General features: G+C 47.5%; 1 protein-coding gene across 1 annotated transcript in view; it reads right to left on the reverse strand.

Annotated features, from left to right (window-relative positions):
- Positions 1 to 9686, reverse strand: part of ACAD9 (acyl-CoA dehydrogenase family member 9) — a 195686-nt gene extending 186000 nt beyond the window's left edge. Inside the window, exon 1 of the mRNA XM_082266167.1 lies at positions 9484 to 9686. Coding sequence (XP_082122293.1) covers positions 9484 to 9633 — 150 coding nt within the window. The 5' untranslated portion in view covers positions 9634 to 9686. The remainder of the gene's footprint in view (positions 1 to 9483) is intronic.
- Positions 9687 to 14462: the final 4776 nt, after the last annotated feature.

Genomic DNA, 14462 nt, shown 5'->3' on the forward strand with positions numbered 1-14462 from the left:
GCCGAAAAAAAAAGTTCAGCTCGCCACAATAGCTCCCATGATCTGCCTGCTCCCCCGTGTGACATTTTTTAAATAGCTAAGGGGCGGGGTCACACGGCAACATCACCTGGTGGCACCGCCCCACCCCCGTGACAGCGACCAGTGCTATGAACCCCGCACTCATTCACATGGGGGGGGCGGGATCCGGGGGGGCACCCTTGATAAAGGGGGCCCCCAGATTCCAATAGACCCCCACAACCACAGTCCAGGGTTGTGGGGAAGAGGCCCTCGTCCCCATTAACATGGGGACAAGGTGCTTTGGGGCAGGGGGGGGGAGAGCACCCCCCATGTTGAGGGCATATGCCTGGTATGGTTCAGGAGGGGTGGGGGGGGGGGTGCTCGCTCGTCCCCTCCCTTTCCTGGCCTGCCAGGCTGCATGCTCAGATAAGAGTCTGGTATGGATTTTGAGGAGGACTCCACGCCATTTTTATTTATTTTTCTTTAATTTAGGTGTGGTGTTTATCTCCAAATCCATACCAGACACGAAGGACCTAGTATGGATCTGGGGAGGGACCCCAAATAATTTTTTTCTGAGCTTTTCTTTTATATTTAACTGTCAGTGAGAAACCCTGCTGACAGCTAATGACTCATCGGTTGTTAAGGATGCCGCGACCGGCTTCCTGGCCTACTCCTTAGCAATCAGCTATACACAGTGTGTTAAAGAGAAAAAAAAAAACAAAATGAATAAAAACTGCATGCAAAAAAACGCATCAAACACACGTTTAAAAACCCAAAAAGCGCCGGAAAAAAGAATCAATCGCAGTCACATAGATGTGAATCTAGCCTTATAAATTATTACTGCCAGTCCCTTGTGCCTTACCTAGTGGGGCTTTAAGCTGATCCTCTCATGCTGCTGTATAGATGACACTAATGTGAAAGAAGTGTCTAAGAGTTTGTTAGAATATCTGTCAATCCCATCATGATTTTGGAAGAACAAAAATAAGTGAGTAGAGACTAGACTAATGCCTCGTACACACGCAACGATTATCGGCCGACCGATCGGCCGACTTTTGTCCAGAGTGGTGTTTTGTTGGTTGAAAAGTGCTCAAGACTGCACACGAATTTTCTCGGCCAACAAAAATCTACTTCAGAAGTGATGTCATGTGCTGGTTTACTTTCCGTGTGTTTTTTTCTTCTCGGAGCATGCCCAGACTTGCTCATCAGATTTTTGTCTGCCGAAATCTGTACTGACTGACGGAAAATCGGCCGTTGTGTTGACCGCCAACAAAAATTTTATAGCCTGCACACCAGATTTTATTTGGCCGAAAAGTCAGAGTCGGTTGTCGAAAGCATCATACTAACAAGCAGAAAATCGGCCGGACATTGCGTGTGTACGGGGCTTTAGACTGGAAATTTTCTACACTAAAAATATTTGTTATCGCCTAAGCCTGGATGAAATGAAGAACAGAGAACCAGGAAAAGGAATAGCATATTTTGGTCACGTCTTTCCCAATGCACACTTAATCCAGGCTCAGTGAGGCAAGAAAATGTGTTCTCGCTTTAAGAATAAAGGCCCGTACACACACGCAGATCGTCGTCATACAAACGTCGGCGGACGAAAGATCTGCCGATTGTATGCGTGTTAGTATGGTGCCTCCGACAGCTGTCTGCACACAATCTGCGGACAAGAGTCTTTCTTGCAAACATGAAAATTTTTGTCTGCAGACACCAGAACGGACGATTGTTCGCCTGTCAGTACAGAAATCAGCCGACAGACCGCAGATTTGCAAGACTGGGCATGCTCAGAAAATAAAAAACACAGGGAAAGTTAACCATTACATGACATCACTTCTGCAGTCAGCTGAAGTCTGCGGACAAAATTCTAGTGCTGTCCTTGTGCTGTCTTTGCACTTTTCAACAGACACCGACATCCCGGGGAGAAAAGACGAACGTTTGTATGACGACGATCTGCGTGTGTGTACGGGGCTTTACAACTGAAATCAATGCTTCTACTAACTAAATAGAAACAAAAACTCTTCTTTCCAATTCTCTTACTGCCATTTTAATGCATATAGAAGGGTAGAAGAAATGCCATGCACTTGGCCTCAGATCTTGTGTGCCAGGCATAAAGAAGTGGTATGGGGTACACACACACTGTCCAGTGATCACCAATTCTGGTGTTTCATTGTAGCATCTAATATGCAACTACAGCCTACAGCTAAACAACTATTAGTATTAGTACTAAGTATGAAATACATACTTCGGGGTTGATTTACTAAAACTGGAGAGAGCAAAATCTGATGCAGCTGTGCATGGTAGCCAGTCATCTTCTAACCTCAGATTGTTCAATTAAACTTTGACAAAAAAAAAAAAATGGAAGCTGATTGGTTTCTATGCATAGCTGCACCAGAATTTCACTCACTAGTTTTAGTAAATCAACCCCATTATGTCCATTCATGCAATTCACACTCCACTGCCACAGTGTGTATAGTATAGTAATATATCGTAATGGAATTATAAAACTACAAATCATAATGAGGCAGCAGGTCTCTGTTTTTCAATTTTGGTCATCCTCTCTCCTCCTGTTTTAACCCTGTAAATGCCACATCACCCTGTTCCAACTGCATGCATTGCACACAGTTGCAAGGTGGTTGCAGCACGGCCCGTCGCTTGTTTGGTGGCAGTACTGTCAAGAATCACAGAACAACAGTTTTAGCGCTAAAACCTCAACAGGAAATGAGATATACAGTATCTCACAAAAGTGAGTACACCCCTCACATTTTTGTAAATATTTTATAATATCTTTTCATGTGACAACACTGAAGAAATGACACTTTGCTACAAAGTAAAGTAGTAAGTGTACAGCTTGTATAAGGGCTCTTTCACGCGGTCCGCCTCTGTAGGCGGATCCGTGCTGCTCAGCGGGGATCGATCCGCGATCCCCGCTGAGCCGGCGGATGACAGCTCCGTCTCCGCTTGCAGTGCGGAGAGGGAGGTGTCACAGCCCCGCTGCTCTCTATGGGGAATCGGATGAGAGCGGACCGCCTGTCCGCTCTCATCCGATCCCATCCCCAGGACGGATGGAAAATAGGGTTTCCATCCGTCTGGATTTCACGGACAGGATCGGATGCGGATGGCAGCGGGTGTCAGTCTAGTCTATGCAGGTCGCTCCGGGTCGCCCCAAAGAAGCTCCGGACCCTTTTTCTAAGTCGGAGCGACTTGTGTCGCTCCTATTAGAACGGGTCCGCAGCTTCTCTATGGAAGGCGACCTACGGCGACCTGTCAGGTGACCAGGTCGCCTGACAGGTCGCCCCAGTGTGAACGGGGGCTAACAGAAAAAATTAACAACATCCCTTGTGATAGGATGGGCCATGACAGGTTCTCTTTATGGAGAGATCTGGGGTCTATTAGACCCCATACATTTCTTCTGGACTACAAAGCATCTGATCAAATCAAGATCGGTTTGATCAGGTGCTTGTTCGAAAGTCGGAAACTGGAAACTCTAGTTTTAAGAAACTCTTTGCTCTGCAGCTTGCTGGGATGCATTGTGTACTGTGGTGCAGCATGCTGCATAAAGATGAAGCATGTCCTCCTTTTTTGCAGCATGTTGGTGGAAATTGCAGGAATAGGACAGAAGGCAAACTGCCCGGTCTATGTGTTGGGACTGTAATAGGTAAAACTGCCTGACCGGGATGAGCCCATAGAAGTGTAACTAAAGGCAAAACTTTTTAGTTTAGGGTAGTGTGGAGAGGGATAAAAACACTTGTCAGATATTTATTTCCTGCCTATTAGGGAGATTCACCTTATTTGCCCTGTTTATCATTATTATTAGGAGTGGGAAAAAAAAAAACAAAACAAACGACATTTTGGGGTGTCACCGGGACAATAACAGAGGGGATATATTTTAATAGGGACACTTGTTCCGATGACTACCAGGGATTCCCTCACATTTCCTGTTGTGTGTAGGGCACAGGTAGCACAATCTCCCCAGTGGAAAAAAGATGTTAGGCCCCTTTCACACATGCTGTCCGTTTGTCTGTTTTACATCCATCCGTTGACGGATGAAAAAACGGACATCAATGTATCTCTATGTAAAAACGGGTGACAAGGGATGATCATCAGTTAACATTCGTTTTCATACACTAAGTTCCGTCAATGTCCGTTTTTTGAACGGATGAATGCCCTATTTTTCATCCCTCAAAAAAACGGATGGGGCGGAAAACGGATCCATTTTGACGTGACTGAACTGATTGGACCGTATGTGTGAAAGGGGCCTTAGGAAAAAAAAAAAAGGTATAACGCTCTCTTAGGGCTAGTTTACACCAAAAACACGGTACAGTTAAGGCATTTTCAGTCCTGCAGGTGAAAATTTTGCCCTTGCAAGTTGTATGCAGGTGCCAATGAATTGGTAATGGCACCCCAAATGAATCTCACAAATGTAGTTGCAGTTTGCAGCCACCTAATCCGCACGGTACTCCAGTAACACGTGGTTTGGTGCAGTGTGTTCTGAAAAATGAGTGTCTGCACCACGTTTTTTGTGTCTTAGGCACTTTCTTATTAGAATTAACAAACAGTACATACAGTTACAAAACCGGCAACCAAGCCCTGGTTCACACTGGTCCAGCTTTGAAATAACACTACTTCAGTGCAATTTCAAAGTTGCAGATCAGTGCAATTTGCACCTCCGATTTCATTGCGACTTAGTTTACCAGAAGTCTATGCAAGCCGCAATGAAATCAGAAAAAAGTAGCGCAGGGACATTTTTCAAAGTTGCTGGGACAGGAGTTGCGGCAATTTGAATGATTCCATTGCCAACAATGTGGTACGCCTTGTCATGTGATTTGGAACTGTCACACCGGTGTGAACCAGGACTAGACAAGTGGCTGCCAACAAAAACAAACAGCAACCTGGGAAAAAGTTCCACTTTCATAAGGTCGCTTTCACACCATCTGGCCGATCGGGTCCACCTATGTTTTTCAGGCGGGCCACCCATTGTCCTCTATGGGGAGGTGGATATCAGCGGGCATGTGTCCTGCGACCAAATCCGCTGAAAATAGACGTATGCCGACACGTTCGCCATCTTTTCAGCATTTCTGATCGGATTAAACTGACAGGCTGTCTGGTTTCATCTGCTCTCCCCATAGTGTAGAGCGGGACTCTGACAGGTCCATCTTTGCACAGTGAGCGGAGATGGACCTGTCATCCGCCTGCTCAGTGGGGATCAGGGGAGCATGAGTCTGTCAAAACGGATCTGTCCTGTGTGAAAGGGACCTCATGTAGTGCTGGACAGTCCTGCTACTGAAAAAATACAAAGACAGTTAGTACAGGAGTACAGTGGAGATACCAAGTCACTCCAGCCCTAGGTGCCATGACAGTCAATACAAATCACTTCCATTATTGGATCACTACACTAGCCGAGAATAGAGATAAGTTAACATCACAGACTCAAATCTGGAAACCAAAAGAGGAGCCCCTCTATCCCACAAAGTGAAGGAAAGGGGGACCTGTTAACAGCGACGGAAATCCATCAGTGGTGTGTCCCAGTGCATTTTGCAGCCTATTCAAATGAATAGGATATCAAAACAGACCGCATGCAAATCAGACCCTACTCTATACAAAAAATCTGAGGAGTGTACAATGCACTGGCAGTAAGCTCGCATTCACACTTAGCATTTCCGAAAAGCACAAAAATGTGTGTTGCTTTTGCATTGTCAGTCACAGTTAAAGCGGTAGTATACTCCGCTATTTGACTTTTACCTACAGGTAAGCCTATAATAAGGCTTACCTGTAGGTAAAATTAAAGCGGAGTTCCGACCACAAAATCGACAGTCCATTTTGGGCCATCCGCTTCCTATTACTTACCTTGTAATTGCAGAAAAAAAATACTCACCTTTCTTCCACTTCCTCCCTCGGCCCGCGCCGTCACTTCCGCTTTGCAATGATTCCTGGGAGCTGAACGTCATCGCTCCCAGGAATCAATGCGCCTGCACCGGCCCCGACGTCAGTTCCGGTGCAGGCGCCGTCATTCCTTGCTAAACAGCTTCTGGGCATGCCCAGAAGCTGTGCAGGGATGACGCCGTGGCCCCGGAAGTGATGGCGGGGCCGGCGCAGTGCATCGTGAGACCGAAGAGGACGCAGAAGAGGATCGCGCTGGCTTCAAGCTGCCCACACCTGAGATGGCAGCGCTGTAGAAGAAATTTTAAAAGTGAGTATTTCTTCTAAAAGGTAAGTGCGAACCGGGACAGATCAGAGGCTATCCATTGTGGAATGTACTAGCCCTGACTGTCCCGGGGTATGTTCATTGAAATTTTGTTTTTGTGGCCTGAACTCACGGTTTAGGAGATATTCAACCTGCATGCAGCTGCTGATGTCATCCGGCGGACCTTCAGAGCTCCTTGCCGGAAAGTGAAACTCCCGTGCACATGTGCGGGGGTTACGTCATCGCGGCTCCGACCACTCACAGCGCCGAAGCCACCGAACCAGGGAGAGACGCCGAGGGAACATGACAGCGACCTCAGCGTTGTTCAGACGACCGTGTCGGGGCTTCGTTCTAAGGTAAGTATTTCAAATGCCTTTGTTCTGCAGAGTTCGTTTTTTCCATGAGGATACAACCGCTTTAATGGTATCTCGCACGTGGCAAAGAGGAGATATTATTGGACGGATTTTTGTCCGTTTTTTGTTGCATGCTAGCCTCATATCGAAATGGAAGAGGTTACTTTCATAGGACAGAATACAGCTTCAGAAGTGATGTGTTGGATTGTTATGTATGTATTCTTTTGTTTCTGAGCATGCCTAGTCTTGCTCTTACGATTTTTTTCAGACAAAGACTGTACTAATTAAATGAAAATTTCACATACGATAAAAATTTTATAGCCTCCACATTCAGCTTTTGTCGTACAAACATTCGTTATCAGCCGTCAAAAGCACCATACCAGCGATCCGTTCGCCGGACAAACTTTTACGTCCAATTTTCTTATCGTGTGTATGGGCCATTTACATGCGGCAAAACACGCAAATCTCCAAGCTTAAAATGTTGCATGAGCTGCTTCATCTGGCTTTGTCGCCATTCAAATGAAAGGGCTGCCCCCTACACGTGGCGCAGAACACATGCATATGCGCAGCACGATTTTGCATATATTTACAAAAACGCTAAGGGCTCAATTGCACCAAAATCTCTGCGTTTGCACCCATTTTCAATAATCATTTTCTTCATTTCAACTTACAGCTGTTTGCGGGGCAGAACAATGCAGCACACTGTACTTTTATTAACCAAGTACATATACCGCGGCGGTCAGCCCCGGCCAGGCAAAGTGACGTATATATATACGTCACTAGTCTGTCACTTGCTTGTGAGCCAATAGCGGGCGAATGCGCGCCCGCGGAGGCGCGCTCCCGCCCCGGCTCGTTCCCTGGGAAGTCCGTGCGTGTGACCGGCGGACGCGATGTCCGCCGGTCACTCGCGATCGTCCGCCGTGAAGAGAGAAAGGCAGGCGGCTAATGTAAACAAGTCGCCTGTCATTCTCCCCTGTGTATGAATAGTGATCATACGGTTCTACTATGTAGGACCGTTGATCTCTGTTCCTACACCAGTAGCCATGTCCAATCACAGTTAGAATCACACCCCTAGGGACACACTTAACCCCTCCTTCCCCAATAAAGTTAACCCCTTCACTGCCAGTGTCATTTTACAGTAACAGTGCATATGTATAGCACTGATTACTGTAGAAATGTCACTGGTAACCCAAAAAGTGACAAAAATGTCAGTCAAGGGTCCGATCTGTCCGCCGCAATGTCGCAGTCCCGCAAAAAAAAAAAAAAAAAACGCAGATTGCCGCCATTACGCGTTAAAAAAAAAAAAAACACCAAAAATGACAAAAATCTTTCCCTTAGTTAGTAAACGCAATAACTTTTGCTCAAACCAATCAAAATACGCTTATTGCGATTTTTTTACCAAACATAGGTAGCAGAAAACAAATTGGCCTAAAAAAAATTTAGATTTTTACATTTTTTTGGGGGGAATTTCATATAAAAAAAATTTGAAAAATATTTTTATTTTTGCAAAATTGACGCTCTTTTTTTGTTTATAGCGCAAAAAGTAAAAATCGCACAGGTGATCAAATACCACCAAAAGAAAGCTCTGTGGGAAAAAAAGGACGTCAAATTAGTTTAGGTATAGCGTCGCACGACCGCGCAATTGTCCGTTAACTACTTTAACACTAGCCACTGTGCTGCTACTGCGGCACAGTGGCTCGTTTTCGTCTAGCGACGTAGACCTACGTCGCTAGACTCCTCCCCTGTAGGCGGCGCTCCCGCTGTTTTCATTCACAGCTGGAGTCGGGCCAGGGGAGGAGCGGCGGCGATCGCTGCTGCTCTGCCCCGATCGTCGGGAAATCCAGTTTGGAGATCCGCCCGCCTGTGTAAACAGACCGGGCGGATCTCCTAAGTGACAGGCAGGGTCAGATTGCAGTGTTCAGCATAGCTGGACATCCGATCTGTCCCGGTCTCACACAGTCACCTCCCCCCCCCACACGTCAGTAAGCACCAGGCATACATTAACCCCTCCCTCTCCAATAAAATTAACCCCTTCCCTGCCAGTGTCATTTTTACAGTAACAGTGCATATTTATAGCACTGATTACTGTAGTAATGTCACTGGTACCTCCAAAAGTGTCAAAAATGTCAGTCAAGGGTCCGATCTGTCCGCCGCAATGTCGCAGTCCCGCAAAAAAAAAAAAAATCGTAGATCGCCGCCATTACTCGTTAAAAAAAAAAAAAACACCAAAAATGACAGAAATTTTTCCCTTAGTTAGTAAACGCAATAACTTTTGCGCAAACCAATCAAAATACGCTTATTGCGATTTTTTTTACCAAACATAGGTAGCAGAAAACAAATTGGCCAAAAATTTAAAAAAAAATTGGTTTTTACATCTTTTTTGGGGGGAATTTCATATAAAAAAATGTTAAAAATATTGTTATTTTTTCAAAATAAACGCTATTTTTTTGTTTATAGCGCAAAAAGTAAAAATCGCACAGGTGATCAAATACCACCAAAAGAAAGCTCTGTTTGTGGGAAAAAAAAAGGACGTAAATTTCGTTTGGGTACTGCGTCGCATGACCGTGCAATTGTCAGTTAAAGTCGCACAGTGCCGAATCGCAAAAAAGTGGCGCAGACTAAGACAGCAAAATGCTCTAGTGGTAAAGTGGTTAAAGTCGCGCAGTGCCGAATCGCAAAATAGGGCCTGGTCAGGAAGGGGGTAAAATCTTCCGGGGCTTAAGTGGTTAAACGCACATGAATACATAACAATGGAGTGAAGCTGACCCATTAGAAGACAATCATTCCTCCTGCATTTAAAACGTACCTTGCCTGCTGATGTCAATAAGCCCCAAGTGTGAGCCCAGAGTAATGCGAGTACAGGAGACACCATACAGGCTAGCTGCGCCCCCCACCCCCTCCAGTGGGAACTCTCAGGCCACGCTGGGACTTGTAGTACTACAGGAGAATTACCTTACTGATCTGGCCCAGGCAGAGTTGCTTGGCGTAAGCCAGACACCGGGGATCGGTGTGGAAGAGTCTGACTGGACGAACCTGTACCGGAGCCCCCCATAGCCGGGCTACCCGCCCGAGGTGGGCACACAGTCTGTGTAACCCGCTCATGTCAATGTCAGCCCGGATCACTGCTCTCCTCACAGGCAGCAACAACACAGCCGGCTACGTCATCGGCCGGCGCCGGAGAAGCACGTGACGCCGGCTAATCTGTGGAAAGTGGGTGAAAGGTGAGGGAAGGGCTGTAGGTGGCATGAGTGTCAATATCCCTGGTCCGTCCTCTCACCTTCCACACCGTTCTGTGTATTGTCATGGTGGGCTCAGGGCTAAAAGAGAAGTTCTTTTTCGGCTTTACTTGTGGGTCACAGGAGTTCACTCACTTGTGCTCTGCTGTGACCCAGACTCAGCTTACAGGTGCCTCTCAACAAATTACAATATCATCAAAAATTAATATATCTGTCAAATTTATATATTTTATATAGATGCCATACACAAAGATATAGTTCAAGCATTTCTTTCTTTTAGTGATGATTATGGCTTACAGCTAGTGAAAAGCCAAAATTCAGTATCTCCGGAAAAACGTTTTTTTTTTTTTTTGCAGTTTTCTCTAAAACCAGAGTAGAGCCTTGTTTTTGCAACCTATTTTGGGGGTATTACTCTGAAACCTCCACCTCTCCTCTTTTTGAGTGTATACAGTCCCCTGGTCGCTAAGGCTCTCCGGTCGTGCTCCTGCGGCGCCTTAGATTTAAAAATGGCGCCAACATGTCACCGCGCATGCACCGCTCGGGAAAGGCCATACACGTTCAGCTATTCTGGGGAATAGCCGCACGTATACGAGCTTTCCCGAGCGGTGGCGGCGCATGCGCAATGACGTGGCGGCGCCATTTTTAAATCTAAGGCGCCTCACGAACAGGTAAGTGAGACTCCACAGTAGGACAGAGGATGATGTAGAAGGAGTCAGTGAAGGGGTCAGTGTAGGGGGGGCAGTCTAGGGGTCAGTGTAGGGGGGGCAGTCTAGGGGTCAGTGAATGAGGGGCAGGGAAGAAGGGTCACTGTAGGGGGGCCAGTGTATGTGTCAGTGAAGGGGTCAGTGTAGGTGTCAGTGAATGGGGTTCAGTCTAGGGGGGTCAGTGAAGGAGGGGCAGGGATAAAGGGTCAGTGAAGGGGGGCCGGTGTAGGTGTCACTGTAGGGGGGTCAGTGTAGGTGTCAGTGGGGGGGGTCAGTGAAGGTGTCAGGTAGGCCAGTGTAGGAATCAGGAATGTCAGTGTAGGGGTCAGTGTAGTAATAAGGTAGGTCAGCGTAGTGATCAGGGTTGGTTAGTGCAGGAATCAGGTAGGTCTGTGTAGTGGTCAGTGAAGGGGTCAGTGTAGGGGGGGGCAGTCTAGGGGTCAGAGAATGAGGGGCAAGGAAGAAGGGTCACTGTAGGGGGGCCAGTGTATGTGTCAGTGAAGGGGTCAGTGTAGGTGTAAGTGAAGGGGTCAGTGTAGGTGTCAGTGAATGGGGTTCAGTCTAGGGGGGTCAGTGAAGGAGGGGCAGGGATAAAGGGTCAGTGAAGGGGGGCCAGTGTAGGTGTCACTGTAGGGGGGTCAGTGTAGGTGTCAGTGGGGGGGGGGGGTCAGTGAAGGTGTCAGGTAGGCCAGTGTAGGAATCAGGAATGTCAGTGTAGGGGTCAGTGTAGTAATAAGGTAGGTCAGCGTAGTGATCAGGTCGGTTAGTGCAGGAATCAGGTAGGTCAGTGTAATGGTCAGGTAGGTCAGTGTAGTGGTGAGGTAAGTGTCAGTATAGTAATCAGGTAGGTTAGTCTAGGAATTAGGTAGGTCTCTGTAGGTGTCAGTATAGTGATCAGGTAGGTCAGTGTATTGGTCAGGTAGGTTTGCGTAGTGGTCAGTTAGGTTTGTGTAGTTGTCAGTATAGTAATAAGGTAGATCAGTGTAGCTGTAAGGTAGGTCAGTGTAGGTGTCAGTATAGTAATCAGGTAAGTTATTGTAGGAATCAGGTAGGTCTCTGTAGTGGTCAGATAGGTCTCTGTAGGTGTCTGTATAGTGATCAGGTAGGTTAGTGCAGGAAACAGGTAGGTCTGTGTAGTGGTCAGTGTAATTGTCAGGTAGGTTTGTGTAGTGGTCAGGTAGGTCAGTGTAGGTGTCAGTATAGAAATTAGGTAGGTCAGTGTAGTGATCAGGTTTGTTAGTGCAGGAATAAGGTAGGTCAGTGTAGGTGACTTTGTAGTGGTCAGGTAGGTCTGTGTAGTGGTCAGTTAGGTTTGTGAAGTGGTCAGGTAGGTCTGAGCGGGTGTCAGTATAGTAATCAGGTAGGTCAGTGTAGGAATAAGGTAGGTCAGTGTATGTGTCAGTGGAGTGGTCTGTGTAGTGGTCTAGTAGATTTGTGTAGGGGGTGCAAATTACTTACCTTGCCCCGGGCGCTGACAACTCACACTACGCCACTGCAGCAGAGGGAACCATGAAATGCTTGAGAATTTCCTGGTAAAGGGCTGCGCTGACTCTGGACTTGATATAACATAGTGGACCAACACCAGCAGATGACATGGCTCCCCAAATCATCACTGACTGTGGAAACTTCACACTGGACCTCATGCAACTTCTCCACTCTTGCTCCAGACTCTGAGACCTTGAGTTCCAGATGAAATGCAAATTTTCCTTTAATTCAAAAACAGTGGCGGCCGCCCCCCCCCCCCAAAAAAAAAAAAGAAAAAGAAAAAAAAAAGATTAAAAAAAAAAATAATAATTTTGCCCACAAGGGGCGCCCGCCTCATTGGTGCCTATGGGGGGTGGGGTTTTCCACCCGCAGAGGCGCCGAGAGGCGGCCTTCTGGGGTGTAACTGTAGCGCAGAGCACTGCGCTACACCCACCCCCCTTTTGGAGCCCGCTCCATTGGTGCCTATGGTGGGGGTGGGGTTTTCCACCCGCAGAGGCGCCAAATGGCAGCCTTCTGGGGCGTAACTGTAGCGCAGAGCATGGCGCTACACCACCCCCCTTTTGTGATGTCTTGGATCATGATTGGTCCAGACTCCAGCCTGGACCAATCATGATTAAGGACATCCATGCTGACCTCGTTGGGGGCGGTGCCGGTGCGTGCATCAGTCACTCACCGTCACCGCCCGGTCAGCTTCCCGCCGCCGCAGAAGAGGAGTCGCAAGGAGGGGAGAAGTCGCCGCCGGGAGCCAAGCAGAAGAGGACGGACGTCGGAGTCGCGAGGAGGGGGAGAAGCCGCCAGGTAAGTGTCTCAGCCAGGGAAGTGCTGACTCGTCACCTGTGCCATGCCTATTCCATCACCTGTGCCATGCCTGTACCATCTGTGCCATGCCTATTCCATCACCTGTGCCATGCATATACCATCATCTGTGCCATGCCTATTCTATCACCTGGGCCATGCCTGTACCATCTGTGCCATGCCTATTTCATCACCTGTGCCATGCATATGCCATCACCTGTGCCATGCCTGTACCATCTGTGCCATGCCTATTCCATCACCTGTGCCATGCATATACCATCATCTGTGCCATGCCTATTCTATCACCTGTGCCATGCCTGTACCATCTGTGCCATGCCTATTCCATCACCTGTGCCATGCATATACCATCACCTGTGCCATGCCTGTACCATCTGTGCCATGCCTATTCCATCACCTGTACCATGCCTATACCATCATCTGTGCTATGCCTATTCTATCACCTGTGCCATGCCTATACCATCTGTGCCATGCCTATTCCATCACCTGTGCCATGACCTTACCATCACCTGTGCCATGCCTATTCCATCACCTGTGCCATGCCTATACCATCTGTGCCATGCCTATACCATCACCTGTGCCATACCTATACCATCACCTGTGCCATGCCTGTACTATCTGTGCACTGCCTATACCATCACCTGTGCCATGCCTGTATCATCTGTGCCATGCCTATTCCATCACCTGTGCCATGCCTATACCATCATCTGTGCTATGCCTATTCTATCACCTGTGCCATGCCTATACCATCTGTGCCATGCCTATTCCATCACCTGTGCCATGACCTTACCATCACCTGTGCCATGCCTATTCCATCACCTGTGCCATGCCTATACCATCTGTGCCATGCCTATACCATCACCTGTGCCATGCCTATACCATCACCTGTGCCATGCCTGTACCATCACCTGTGCCATGCCTGTACCATCACCTGTGCAATGCCTATTCCATCACTTGTGCCATGCCTATACCATCACCTGTGCCATGCCTATTCCATCACCTGTGCCATGCCTATACCATCACCTGTGCCATGCCTATACCATCATATGTGCCATGCCTGTACCATCACCTGTGCCATGCCTATACCATCATATGTGCCATGCCTGTACCATCACCTGTGCCATGCCTATACCATCTGTGCCATGCCTGTACCATAACCTCAAAGTCACGCAATTTTGTACCGCGTTTTTTGCCGCGAAGCAATACCTATTACATTTTTCTTTTTGCGCCCCCCCAAAAATTTTGAGTACCAGCCGCCACTGTTCAAAAAGAGGATTTTGGACCACTAAGCAACAGTCCAGTCCATTTTCTCATTAGCCCAGGTAAGACACCTCTGACTTTGTCCCTGGTTCAGGAGTGGCTTGAAACAAGGAAGTCCACAGTTGTAGCTCATAAAAGAAAATCCCACATTTTGGGTTGACGTCAGAACGCTAATAGAGGGAAAATCTTCCAATGGGGACACTAGCTCTGGTGACAGACATCCTGTTTTGATTACAGGCCAGAAAGTGAAGGGAAATCTCCACAATGAAAAAACCAGGAGACCTGAGCGACCAGCCAGCACGTCTGCCGGCTGGCTGGAGACCTGAACAAAGCTGGAATTGGCTTTAATCGGGTCTCCTATGTAGTAACCCAGAAGTGACGTCAGCCAACGGCACCAGTTTTAAAAAATCCGAAGTATTCAAAAACATTGATT

Source organism: Pelophylax lessonae (genome assembly GCF_965119305.1).
Source record: "Pelophylax lessonae genome assembly, chromosome: 8".
NCBI classification, from domain to species: domain Eukaryota; kingdom Metazoa; phylum Chordata; class Amphibia; order Anura; family Ranidae; genus Pelophylax; species Pelophylax lessonae.